At 55.0% G+C, this 13,781-nt stretch overlaps 2 protein-coding genes across 7 annotated transcripts in view; one reads left to right on the top strand and one right to left on the bottom strand.

Annotated features, from left to right (window-relative positions):
* The window catches only part of LOC309394511 (nucleoside diphosphate kinase 6-like), a 435,625-nt gene that overhangs the window by 296,146 nt on the left and 125,698 nt on the right, over positions 1-13,781 (bottom strand). The gene's annotated exons all lie outside the window — the stretch shown is intronic.
* Positions 1-13,781, top strand: part of SHANK3 (SH3 and multiple ankyrin repeat domains 3) — a 241,380-nt gene that overhangs the window by 170,205 nt on the left and 57,394 nt on the right. For all 6 annotated transcript variants that reach the window (XM_081957745.1, XM_081957744.1, XM_081957742.1 and 3 more), the window contains exon 15: positions 9,197-9,279. In XM_081957745.1, coding sequence (XP_081813871.1) covers positions 9,197-9,279 — 83 coding nt within the window. The remainder of the gene's footprint in view (positions 1-9,196; positions 9,280-13,781) is intronic.

Below are 13,781 nucleotides of genomic sequence, written 5' to 3'. Positions count from 1 at the left end.
AAATTCTCCAGGGCTTTGAACTCAGGGAGGGTTTCTGGTTCTTACCATCTGATGCCACCTGTGTTGGAAGAATCTCCCCAGGCTGCTGGCCTCCTCCTGGGACCCGCCCCATATGGCTTCATGTCTGTTGGGGGAGACGAAGCTGATGACGTTGCAACTTCTCCAGGACTCCAAGCTAGGCCCTCACTTGACTCCTCCTTCCAGCCTGGTTGGCAGTTCCCCAGCCCTGTGCTTCCTTCCCCTGGCTGTCCAGTGGGGGGGGGGGGGGTGTTAGTGCAGGATTCCCAGCCCAGCTCAAAAAAACAACAGTGGAGGAGGGGGCTTTGGATTCCCTCCCCATAACTCAGAAATATAGGAGTCAATCCACTTTGTGCCAGCCACGAAGCACAAGAGGGAGCTCTGAAACCCACACCCACACCCACTTGCTTGCAGGGCAGCTTGAGATGAGAATTAGAAGTCCCCAAAAGCCAAATCGAAAATAGAGAGAGCCCTCGTGGCACAGTGGCTAAAGTGCAGCACTGCAGGCTGACTCTGCCCACTGCCAGGAGTTCGATCCTGACTGGCTCAAGGTTGACTCAGCCTTCCGTTGGTAAAATGAGGATCCAGCTTCTTGGGGGCAAGAGGCTGGTTCTGTGAACTGCTCAGAGTGGCTTATAAAATTACCGTGGAGTGGTATACAGTTCAACTGTTATTGCTAATGCTAAAAATGAGGGAAAAGAAGGGAAGGGAAGAATTGAATGTAGATGATTGCAAAGGGCACATTAAACTAACCGGCTGTTATTTCCTTCCATCAATGTTTTTAGTCTTCCTTACAAAAGGATCTTTAGGAAGGCATCAGCCTTCTCTCCTGCTCAGGTTTAAATAGGCAGCCCCTCCTCCCTCCCTCCCTCCCTCCACAAAACAATGGAAAGCCAACGTTTTGGGAAGACGGAAGACCCTCCCCTATGATGTCTGAATTTAGAGAGCAAATCAGAAATTATTGGGTGGCTAAGAACCTCCCTCCCCCCCCCACCTGGATGGCGTTAACAATGGAGTGTTTGGCCATTGGCCCAGTGGGGGGCTCGCTCAGAAGGAGGGGTGCTTGGAAGGGAAAGAAAGGGCTGCATTTGGTCAGGCCGGTCAGCAGGGAGTCCGCCTGGTAGAGGCTTTGGGGGAACGGATTAATTGGCGAGTTGTATTTTATTGCTCAGATTCATGCGTGTAGCGTGTGAGACAGAGGCAGGGAGAGAACATGGATGCGTCTGTCTTGTGCAGTTTTCTCAGGTTCAGCTTTCAGATTCACGAAATTCGGTTGCTCAAGAACCAAGAAAGGTCAGGCTTGCACTGAGGGTCCTGGGTGCTCTCTGAGCTGGGTGGCTTTCTTGCAGATGTTTCATGACCCAACTAGGGAACGTCATCAGGGCTCAAATCTCACTGTTTAATCCTGGTCTCTGGCCAGAGGACGTGGGAGCATCAGCTGGGAGGCGAAGCTTGGAAGCCCCACCAGGACCTCCAGGCAAGACTTCTCAGCAGGACAGGGACGCCCCAGAGCCCAGGAAGGGCAGGGGGGGCAGTCAGGGAAAGCCTGGAATGAAGAGGGGATCCAGGAGAATCTTCTTGCCTTGGGCAGGGGGCTGTGTTAGAAGACCCCCAAGGTCCCTTCCAGCCCTAGGACTCTGTGATTCTAGGAACAAAGAGGAGCAGAGCAGAGAGATGGAATGGCACTGAAAGACACACACACACACACACACACACACCAGTTCAATTCAGTCCTCACATGCTTCAATGAATGTGAACCCTGTTGATCCCAAATATGAACCAGCCTGCCATGGCTTGTCCCCCAAATCGTGGTTAATGAACTCACGTTCGGCAGAGGCTGGGCTCATTCCTCACCTCCAGGCCCTCTTCTTCAAAGCTGCCTCTCCCCTTCGTTTTGTGCAGCCTCTAATTGCCTTAAATGCTTGACGAAGAGAGGTGGGGAAGACAGTCGATTATTTCTCGGGTCCTCTTTGAAACCCATTTTAAAGGATCGTCTTCCTTTGTGGGGCATTCTCTGCTCATCCGAAAAAAGGCAGGTTGAACTCTTTGAGGGGCTTCCAGTCCCAGGCGGCTTTCCTGCAAGGGAAGGGGGCCCGTCTGCCTGTCTGTCCTGCCCAATATATTAGCTGGATTCTGGACCTCTGATGGCCCCCTGATGGCTGGCAGCTTCTCAGCCTACAAGGAGGCCTTTTTCTCTGCATGCATTGATCTGTCTCTGAAATTGGGGAGGGGATCATCCTGCTGATCTTGTTTGGTGCCCACCCTGTAAAAAAGATAAGGAGACTCTGGAAAGAGTGCAGAGAAGAGCAACCAAGAGGATCAGAGGAGACAAAAGCATACGAAGAACGGTTGCTAGAATTGGGCATGGCTAGTCTAGTGAAGAGAAGGACCAGGGAGACATCACAGCAGTCTTTCAGTATTTGAGGGGCCGCCACAAAGAAGAGGAAGGGGTCAAATAATTCTCCAAAGCACCAGAGGGCAGGACAAGAAACAATGGATGGAAACTCCAAGGAGGACCCCGCTCAAAGGCCACGATTGGAGTAAGGTACGGACAGGTGCTTAGTGAGGCAAAGGCTGCCTTCCTTCGTCACAAAAGAGGGCCAATTTGGTGCAGGATCTCGGAACCTCTGGAAATTCAGCAGCCTGGGCTCTTTGAGGGTTATTGAAGATCCAGCCTACAGGAAGCTTAAGATCAGCAGAAGGACCGGCTCAAACCTTTCACCCAGAGGTGCTTCCCAGGTGTGTGAGGTCCCCACCATCAAAGCTGAAACCAGCCAGAGGACAGAAAAAACTCAAAGAAGCAGTGTAAGAGATGTGGAGAGAAGAAAGAGCCGGCATAGTCATACTCCACTCAGGATCAAGGATGCGGCTTGAGGACCCTTCCTAAGCTGTCAACGGTTTTAAGTATGTGGGGGTCCACATAACTAACAATCTGGTCTCTCCACACATCATCCTTAGTGAAGCGTGCAAACCAGCGCCTGCATTTCCTGCGTTGGATGAGGAGAGCACCTCTTTCTCCTTCTGTCCTGGCCACTTTTTACAGAGGCACGATTGAGAGCGTCTTAACAAACTGCATCCCTCTTGTGGCAGCAGTGCCTCAGAAAGTCCCTACAGAGAGTGGTGAGGACAGCAGAGAGAAAGTCCCTACAGAGAGTGGTGAGGACAGCAGAGAGAAAGTCCCTATAGAGAGTGGTGAGGACAGCAGAGAGAAAGTCCCTACAGAGAGTGGTGAGGACAGCCAAGGAGGTTAAAAGAAGGATGCTGCTTATAAGCGCTCTGTGCTTAGAGCTCAAAGCATTGTTAGAGACCCCACACACTCACTTCATGGTCTGTTTCTGTTGCTCCCCTCTGGGAGGAGGTTTCAAAGTATTTCTAGCAGGACTAACAGATTCTGTAACAGCTTTGTTCCCTAGGCCATCCATCTGGCAAACTCGCAAGATTCGTTTCTCTTACCATGCGCATTTATACATCCAAACTAGACTGTGTTGTTTCTGTCATATAATACATGTGTCTATATATATAATTTTGTGTGCATTTATTTATTCATTTATTCAATTTTGTCCAACCTTCATATTGGATGTGGTGGCCCTTTGAGAGCTGTAGGCAATGAAATTTCATTTTAATGTATGACAATTAAGAGTGCATTCAATGCGACAATCAAGTTATTCCAGGTGTAAGGACCTGGCTGCTAGAATCACCAAGAGTCGGCCACGAGTGAAGCACCTGGTTGGGGGTGGAGGGGAGCAAAGCCGAGGAGTGGGCTTGTCTGACTCCGGCCGAGTTTTGCCTTTCCTCTGGGTGCCGCTTCCTTGTCTCGCGCCTCGAATTGTGAGTGCCGTTTCCATGGCAATGGCGCTGTCAGTGCAGAGGAGCCTTACTTAAAGGGTCTGTTGGCCCAACCCTTCCTAAGCTGTGTGTAGCGTTGTGGTATCCCCTGTGCCCATCCCGCCTGCTCTTCAGCCCCCATCGCTGTGGGGCGAGGTGGGCCAGGCTAATTCGGCCACAGGAGAACATCGGCCACGGGGCTGGCTTCACGTACCGCCATGCGCGAGAGGAAGCTTCAGAGCGAGGCAGCGGAAGGGACAGCCAGGAGCAGCCTGGAAGGGGAAGGAGGGCGGTTGTGAGATACCCAAACTTCTGGTTATGGGGGATTTCAACCTGCCGTCAACGGGAGCAACGTCCGAGGTGGCTCGGGAGTTCATGGCTTCCATGACAGCCATGGGCCTGACCCAACTAATTCAGGGCCCCACACACGAAGGCGGCCACACACTGGACCTTGTCTTTGTATCTGAGCAGTGGACGAGTGATCTGGGAATAGGGGATTTAGAGATTACGCCCTGTCATGGTCAGATCACTCATGTCTCCAGCTGGACTTCCCTGGCGCTACCCTCCACCGCGAGGAGGCGGAGCCAGTTTGTTCAAGCTGGTACCGCCCCAAGCACTTGATGGAACCGGATAGGTTCCAGACGGAGCTTGGGCCTTTACCTGTAGCCCTGACCCGCGCTCGGTCGGAGGACCTAGTCGACGCCTGGAATAGGGCGACGGCGGGGGCCTTGGACCGGGTTGCGCCTCTGCGACCTCTCCTACGGCAGCGACCCACCCGGGCTCCCTGGTACACCGAGGAGCTTAGGGTGATGAAGCGCCATAGGAGACGTCTAGAGAGCAGGTGGAGGTCCTCACGCTCCGAATCTGACCGAACACAGGTAAGAGCCTATTTACGGACCTACCTTGTGGCATTGAGAACGGCCAAACGTAGACATTGTGCCGCTCTCATTGCGTCTGCGGATAACCGCCCTGCCGCCCTGTTTAGGGTGACCCGCTCTCTCCTGTCGCAGGAGACGCGGGAGGCACCCTTGCAGGGAAGAGCAGAGGAGTTTGGGGAATATCTGCAGGACAAAGTCGCTCAGATCCGGAGCGGATGGGCCCCCCCCAGTGGACCAGACGAGCTGCCATCAGTGAGTCTTGTGAGTCCACTCTGGGAGGAGTTTGACTCTGTTGCCCCCGAGGATTTAGACGGGTTGCGTGGACGGCTGCGACCCACCACATGTTCAATGGACCCGTGCCCCTCCTGGTTGGTACTGGCATCCTGGGAGGTGACGCGAGGCTGGCTTCTGGGCCTGGTGAGCGAGGGTTCCTTACCGACTGCCTTGAAAGAGGCGATGGTGAGGCCCCTGCTCAAGAGGCCTTCACTTGACCCAACGGAGCTAGCTAATTACTGTCCAGTCTCCAACCTCCCCTTTTTAGCGAAGGTTGTTGAGAATGTGGTGGCGCAGCAATTTCCACGTCGCCTCGACGAATCCGTATATCTAGACCCACGCCAGTCCGGCTTCCGACCTGGGCACAGCACCAAGACAGCCTTGGTCGTGTTGGTGGATGATCTCTGGAGGGCCAGAGATAGAGGTTGCTCCTCTATCCTGGTCCTATTAGACCTCTCAGCGGCTTTTGATACCATCGACCATGGTATCCTACTGCGCCGGCTGGAGGGGATGGGAGTCGGAGGCACCGTTTTACGGTGGTTCGGCTCCTACCTCTCCGGCCGGATGCAATATGTGTTGACTGGGGGGCAGAGGTCGAGCCTGAGGCCACTCTCTTGTGGGGTGCCGCAGGGGTCGGTCCTCTCGCCCCTTTTGTTCAACGCATATGTGAAGCCGCTGGGTGAGATCATCCGTGGTTTTGGGGTTGAGTACCATCTGTACGCTGATGATACTCAGTTGTACATCTCAACCCCAAGCCACCCCAACGAGGCTGTCGAAGTGATGTCCCGGTGTTTGGAAGCCGTCGAGGTCTGGATGGGGGACAACAGACTCAAGCTCAACCCCTCCAAGACTGAGTGGCTATGGCTACCGGCACCTCGGTTCAGCCAGCTGATTCCATCACTGGCCATAGGGGGCGAACAACTGCCCCCTGTGGAACGGGCGCGCAATTTGGGCGTCCTCCTAGATGCCCGGCTGTCAATGGATGATCATGTGGCAGCCGTGGCAAGGGGGGCGTTCCACCAGGTTCGCCTGGTGCGCCAATTGCGCCCCCTTCTGGACCGTGGTGCCCTACGCACAGTCACTCATGCACTGGTGACGTCTCGCCTGGACTACTGTAACGCTCTCTACATGGGGCTTCCCTTGGGACGCGCCCGAAGACTGCAGCTAGTCCAGAACGCAGCCGCGCGGGTAGTCATGGGGAGTACTAGGTACTCCCACGTAACACCTCTCCTGCGCGAGCTGCACTGGCTGCCTGTGGTCTTTCGGGTGCGTTTCAAGGTTCTGATCACCATCTTTAAAGCGCTCCATGGCATAGGGCCTAGTTACCTGCGGGATCGCATCCTCCCACATACATCCCTGCGGCCAATTCGCTCTCACAGGGAGGGCCTTCTCCTGGTGCCGTCCACGAGGCAATGCCAACGGGCGACACCGAGGAGTAGGGCCTTCTCTGTGATGGGCCCAACCCTCTGGAATGACCTCCCCCCCCCCCCCGACATTAGAACCACTACTGACCTCCGCTCCTTCCGACAGAAACTGAAGACACACCTGTTCCGACTGGCTGGTCTGGCATAATTTATAACGTCTACCTCCTGGCATACACATTCTTACTGGTTTTTAGAGGGATAGTGTTTTAAATTTAACCTGATAAGACATTGGGATTTTAAACTTTTGTATCGATTTATTTGTTTAGCTGTACAGTTTGGCATATTTTATCCTCCTCTCATACATGTATTTATGTAGCTATTACTATGTTTTAATCTGTTGTATTTTGATACGGACTGTACACCGCCCCGAGTCCCTTTCGGGAGAGGGGGCGGTATATAAACGCTAATAAATAAATAAATAAATAAATAGAGAGAGGGAGATTGTGAGTTCAAGTCCTGCCTTAGGCACAGAAGTCAGTGGGGATTTTGGTCCAGTCCCCCTCTCTCTTTCAGCCCAGGCAACCTCACAGGGTCGTTGTTGGGAGGAAAAGAGTTGGAGGAAGGAGGGTTAGGTAGGCTCTTCCTTCGGCTCCCTTCCTCTCCCCTCTACAGCCAGGGATCCCCCAAGATCCTTTAGCAGAGGCTCCTTTGGGTAACCCAGAGATTGATCCGATGGGGTGGTCTAGGTGTGGCCCATTTATTGAAGCGTCAATTGCAGAGAAGAACTCTGAGCAGCTATTTCCTTCTCTTGGCCAAGAAGTCCTGGGCTGCCCCTTCGGCTCTTTGCAAAGCCGGACTTCTTGGTTACATTTTATTTATTTATTAAATTTATATGCCGCCCGTCTCAGTTGAGGAAATCCCTCTGGCTGGAAACTTTTGGCTCTTCCTGCTGAGTGGGAGACGGAGTTGTCTCCGGTGGCTGAGGGGGGGCGAGATACATGGGGAGGGCAGGATGGAGTCCCACTGCTTGCCTAGGGAAAGGTCTCCTTAGCTAAGCGAGACCCCCATCCCTCCAGGGAGAGGGGCTCCATCCGTGTGTTGGAATAAATGGCCTTCTGGGTTCAGCTCCAAGAGGGGGGAAAGACTCTGGAAACATGGAGGCTGCTTGGAAAGATGGTTGAATGGTGGACAGGACCACGTGGCTTGAGGTCCTGGGGAAAAATGACCCCATGCTTCCAGATGTTGGGTGAAGAAGAAATGAGAGAGAGAGAGAGATGCTCAAAGTCTCTGGTTTTATGCCCTCTTTGGCCTTTGATCTTGAGCTTGTATTCTGATTGGTTGTCAATCAGGGGGCCATGCAGGGCTGTGCTTTGAGTCCAACCTTGGTTGAGCATGGCTTCTTCCCCGGTGCCCTGTGGTGAGATGGGTAAAGGGCTAATATTATCATGCCTTAATCCCATCGCCCTGGAGCTGAAGGGGGGAGATCCTCGTTATGTAGAATAGACAGACAACGGTGGGGTCTATTTAGAGTGAGTCTGTTTCCTGCCTAAAAACATTTCCCTCCATTTCTGATCCAGGGAAGTATAATATTTCCCAGGCTATTTCATTTTTCTAGGGGAGGGGTGGGTGCTTGGCCCTCTGTGGAGCTGTGGCCTAAAGGCAGGTGGGCACCCTTCTGCAGCCCCTGTCTGAAGGGGCTCACTGAGGGCAGGAGCCTCAATTCCAGGCCAGGCTCATACCCCGGGGTGGGGGAGGTAGCTAGATCTCCTGGTGGCCCTCCATCCACATGCAAAGCCAAGCCAGCAAAGGCTTCCAGGGTCGCTGCTCTGTCTCTTTCTCAGAGGGCTGGTGTGAATGCCATAGGGGTAGGAATAACCACTGGGCCAGCTGGCCTTTTCCTTGACTGAAGGGGGCCTTTTCCACCCAAGGATCTGCAGTGCCTGACACCACCACCCCCTCCCACAGCCCCCCCTCAAATCAGCAGGTGAAGGGGGGGAGGAGGGTCCGCTTGGCTGAAGGGGGCAGTGCCCTAGGTTGTGTGGCTGGGGGCTTGAGCCAGAGTGTAGGGTGTGAGGGGGTGTGAGAGAGGGGGAGGAGCAGGGGTATTGGGTGAGCCTGCTGCAGTGAGTGTGAACCCAGCGCTCTTGCGTGAAGCCTCTGGGTGAAAAGGAGTCTCTCTCCCCCTCTTCTTCTCCCCCCCCCCCCATCCCTCCCACTAGGGCTGACTCTGGACTTTTCTGGGTCTCCGGGATTTGGGGGGGGGCAAGGGAGGGGCTGAAGGCCGCAACTCTCAAGGGGCTCCAAGACCTCCGGGAAGCCCCTGCTGCAGTGGGGAGGGGCGGGACTTGAAGCAGGTGGGGTCGCTTCCTCCCCTCCCCCTCCGCAATCCAAAGCGAGGATGTGCTAGGGAGGAGCCCCCTTCCCCCCCCCGAGCCCCCTCCCCTCCTCCCCCCGCCCGGTTCTTCCATTGAGGACCACAAGCCCCGCCCTCTCCCCCGCCCCGCCCCTCTGCGAATGACAGGCGGTTTCTTAGCAACGGGGAGGACCGGAGCCCGAGAGAAAGCCCCCTCCCAACAAGGGAGCCGCTCCCCTCCCTCCCTTGGCGGCGTCAGGATGGACCGCGCGCCCCCCGCCCCCCGTGCCGGCCGCGGCGGCTCCCTTGCTGGGCGGCCGCGGCGTCCTGGGGCTCAGCCGGCGCGCGGCGTCCAGCGGCAGGTGAGCGGGGGGGCGGCGGGGGGGCGGGGCGGCGGCTGCCATGAGGTCGGGGCTGGGCGGAGGAGCCCCCGGCGCCCTGCCGCCCCCCAGCCTCCTCCTCTCCCTCCGCTCTCTCCTGCCCAGCGACTACATCATCGAGGAGAAGGCGGCCGTTCTGCAGAAACGGGAGCATGAGGGCTTCGGCTTCGTCCTGCGCGGGGCCAAAGGTAAGCGCCCGCGGGGGGGGGAGGGAGGGGCTGGGGGCGCCACCCCATCCAATGGGCAGGGGGCTCCCCTCAGGAGCTGTTCCTCCCGGTGGACCAGCCTGGTGGCTTTGGGTGCCCCCCGGCAGGCCTGCTGCAGAAGGGAGAGGGGCTTCCTTTCTGGAGACCCCCGTGGGGCTCCCACTGACCCAATTCCCCCCCCCCCGCCGTAGCTCTATGCTTCCCCTGGTTGGCACCCAGAGGAGAGAGGAGGAGGGGGTGCTGCCTCGTGGGGGGAGGGATGGGCTGGGGGCAAGGTGGGGGGGGTCACACCTGCTGCTGGGGTGGGCGGACGAAAATGCGGGTGGGTGAGGTTTGCCCTCCACTGTGAGGGTCCAAGATTCAGCAAAGCAGCAGAGGGAGAGAGGGTGGGTCTCCTCCTCCCCCTCCCCATTTTCCTCCTCCTCCACCCCTCCCTTTATCTGCATCAGCCTTCCTTCCGCCAGCCTCCCCTTCCCCAGCTGACCTGGGTGGAGCTCTTCCCTTCCTGCCCTCTCCTCCCGCCCCCCTCGAGGGGAGGCACCTGGTGGGGAGGGCCAACCCAGAGGAGGTCTCCCTGCTTGGGGCATGTGGGACCTGGCTCCTTCTCCTCCCTCAGAGGACGGGTGGTGGGCAGACTTTGCCACCTTCTCCTCTCTTCAGCCTACCTGCCCTCCCCTGCTGATTCCCAGGTCGGGTAATGCTGCAACCACCATTGTCCCCACAAAATGGACGGAGGGGACGGCCGGAGGCTCAGCTGATGACCGCAGCCTTGGGCACGAATGGAGGCACGGGTGTTGCGAGAAGGACCCTCCCTGAGTAGGGAAGGGGCTTTATGGACACCCCCAGCAGCCACACAGCCTTGGGCTGACTGGGAGAAGCTGGGCAGGAGCAGCTTCAGTAGAGTTGCTGGCATTCTGCCCCCCCCCCGCACCCCCCCCAGACCGGTGGAAGGAAGGGCTGTGCAGATGCCGGTGGGTCAGGAGCGGGGACGGAGGGGGGCTGGTCCTGAGGGATGCATAAGAGGAGGGGGCCTCTTCCAGGAGGACCTGAGGGGGCGGCAGCCCAGAAGGTCACCTGAGCAGCCTCGAATGCAGGGAGACACAGAACCAGGGAGCCCAAGGGGGGGAAGGCAGGTTCAGGTGAAGGGGTGGGGGTCTTAATGGGAAGAGCATGTTGGGAAGACCTATTCAAGGGGGGTCCCTGTGCTAGCGCTCACCCTAAGTGGCCCTTATGAGGGTTTCCCCCTTCTTGCCCCCTCGGCAGTCAGGACCCCCACTTAGTCCAGGCAACGTTTCTTATGCCATCCCCTCAAGCCTCCCCCTTGCCTTCCTCTGTCCCAGGCCAGGGTGGGAGACCAACTGAGGTTGTCCTGAGACGAACCAGGGTTACAATAGCATTTCCTCCCCCCCTCCCATGCCCCCTCCCTTTATTCTGACACTACCTGCAAACAGCCAGTGGTAGCCTTGGGGACCCCAGTGACTGTGGACAGAGGCAGGAAAAGAGGGAGGACCGTTTGAGCTCCCTGCCAAATCAAGGATGGGTGGGGGCAGAGCTCCACAGGGGGGAGGGCCTCAATTCTAAGGTCTCTCATCTGGATTGAGGAGGGAGTAGAAGGAGCCCCCCCCCCCACTAGAAGGTGCTTTGTTCCCCCAAGACAATGGGTGGAGATGTTTCTGCATATGGTGACATTCCAGGATTCAGGTCCTTCCTGGTGGCTGCCTGGGCTCTGGGTTCCCGAAGCCGAGAGGGAGAGCAGCAGCCTGCAGGGACCCCCACCCTGCTCTTTCCAAACGAGGAGGGGGAAAAGGAAGCGCTATTGACCTGAATGTGCCATTTAGTTCAGCCATGCAACAAAGCTCTGACTTTTTGGAAGAGCTGAATCACGGCAGATACTATGCATAATTCAAGAGGAGGCAGGCCGGGAGGGAGCACAGAATTGGGACCGATCTGGGCAAGAGCACCTGGAGTTAGAATCCTCCTTGTTCAGAAACGGGGCCCCACCAGCCCCCACCGCTCTTCCTTGGGAAGGGAAGTCCTGCATGATGGATTTGACCTGCCAGAATTCCCGGGAGGGGCCACTCTGCCTCTTGTTCCACAGACCTGCCCTGAAGCTCTTCCAACCGGGCTTAGGATCTTCTTGGTGGCCTTCAACAGATGCCCTTGCCTGGAAACATCTCCTCGCTCTATTGCCGGTCTCTCCAACCTTGGCAGCGTTTAAGGCTCGTGGACTTCAACTCAACCCAGCATGGGGAATTCTGGGAGTTGAAGTCCACAAGTCTTAAAGTTGCCAAGGTTGGAGAGACCTTCTGGACAATGTCTCCCTTCCTTCCCTCAATGCGGCCAGCATAGCAAGCAACCATCTCTAAGATTTCAGAACCGTGTGAACAGTAAGGGGGCTTCTTGCCTCGGTTGCCCCATCTGGGGCGGAGTTGCCCTTGGGGTCCCCTGGACCTCTGCCCCGCGATCACCAGAGCCAGCCCCCTGCCTTGGGCACTGAGGCAGACGTGCTAATCTTGGGTTTTCCCAGCTTTAACTGGGCTGGCTTCAGTGGTTTCATCATCGTTACTGGTCTCCAGTCTGCCAGCCTCATTGCTCCTTCTTTCTTTGGGGTCTTTGGTGGCCTCCCACCGCTTCCCCTTAACTCTCGTTCTTCCTTCCCTGCTGCTCCTTTATTAGCTTCCTTCACGTAATAAAAACGCTTAATACCTATTCCGCTACTGGCTCTCTCTCCGGGCAACATAGAAACAGGAACAATTAAGGACAGTGAAAAAATAAAATGTAGGAGAATCAGAAATCATGCATGTCAGAGGGAAGCAGCCACCCCTACATGGCCCACTGTGAAAAAGCCAAACAGGGGTGTCCTTCCCACCCACCCACTCTCTCTCTCTTACCAAGTGTGGCTTCCAGGCAGCCCAAAAGATATTCAGCAGTAAAACAAGCTTAATCAATGAAATATTTAACATGCACTGTATTTACAGCTAAAGACAGTGAGCTTGTCAGCTGGAAAGCTGGCAGCCCAGGTTCGAGACCCCGGTTTCTGCATGATGGGGTGAGCTCCCGTCCCTTGACTCAGTTTTGCCCACTTAGTAGTTTGAAAGCATGCAAATGCAAGTAGATTAATAAGTACCCCTTCATTGAGAAGGTAACAGTGTTCGGTGTGCTAGTGGCATATAGCCACGTTGGCCATACAACTTCAGAAAATGTCTTTGGACAATGCTGGCTCCCTCGATCAAGAAACAGATGTGTACCCACACACTTGAGTCGGACACAACTGGACAGGGGAACCTTTACCTTATAGTCCTCTTGGTCAGCCAGGAATCCTAGGGCTGGAAGAGACCTAGGAGGTCTTCTAGCACAGCCCCTTGCCCAAGGCAGCAGACCTTATACCATCCTGGATAAAGGATTGCCCAACATTTTCTTGAAAACTTCTGGAGCGGGAGCACGCACAACTCCAGGAGGCAGGCTGTTCCACTGGCTAATTTTACTCATTATCAAGAAATTCCTCCTTGGTTCTAGTTTGGATCTCCCTCTAATGAGGGAGCTTCCACCCATTGCTCCTTGTCTTGGCCTCTGGAGAATAAGTTGACCCCTTCTTCTCTGTGGCAGTCCCTCAAGGACTGGCCCTGGAAGTGATAACTGAGGGCTCTATCATGTCACCCCCTGGTCCTTCTCTTCATTAGGCTAGCCCTGGAGTCCCCAAACCTGGCAACTTTAAGACTTGTGGACTTCATCTCCAGGAATTCTATCAAAGAAGCTATGCTGTCTGGAGAATTCTTGGAGTTGAAGTCCACAAGGGTTAAAGTTGCCAAGTTTGAAGACTTCTGGGCTAGACATACCCTTAGTAGCTCATCAGATGGTTTAGCCTCATCATCTTTGTTGCTGCATTCTTCCTGTTTTTTGCTTTCTTGATCTCCTTGTGGAGGTGGACGGAATCCCAGCTCTGCCTTGGGGAAACTTCATCCGCGAAGTGGGGAGTAAATTAACCCATTGCAGACTCTTCCAGCAGCTGCTTTGAGTTCTGCCTGGACCATGCAGAAGAATCAAGTCCCAGAAATGCAAAAAAAACAATAACAAAAAAACAATTTCTGCCCACTCAATCTAGAGTTACAGACCTAACTTTAGCTTCTAGTTTTATTTATTAAAATGTGTACGTATGTACAGTATGTGTATGTGTATGTGTATATAAACTTATACATGGAACATTTTGAAACTAACGCCTTAGATAAATCTGAACACAAACCCAAACTCTGCCTTAGATATGTTGATGACACTTTGGTGATTTGGCCACACGGGAAAGAAAAACTGGACAACTTCCTCACACATCTCAACAGCCTACACCCCAAAATACAATTCACCATGGAAATAGAAGAAAACAACCAAGTTCCCTTTCTGGATGTCCTAATCTACAAAAAACCCCAATGCCTCCCTAGGACGCACCATCTAACGGAAAAAAAACACACACCAATTGCTACTTAAATGCACAA

Source organism: Natrix helvetica (genome assembly GCF_964273705.1).
Source record: "Natrix helvetica genome assembly, chromosome: 6".
Taxonomy (NCBI): domain Eukaryota; kingdom Metazoa; phylum Chordata; class Lepidosauria; order Squamata; family Natricidae; genus Natrix; species Natrix helvetica.
Note: the sequence above shows the minus strand (reverse complement) of the source record. Positions and strands in the feature narration are given on the sequence as shown.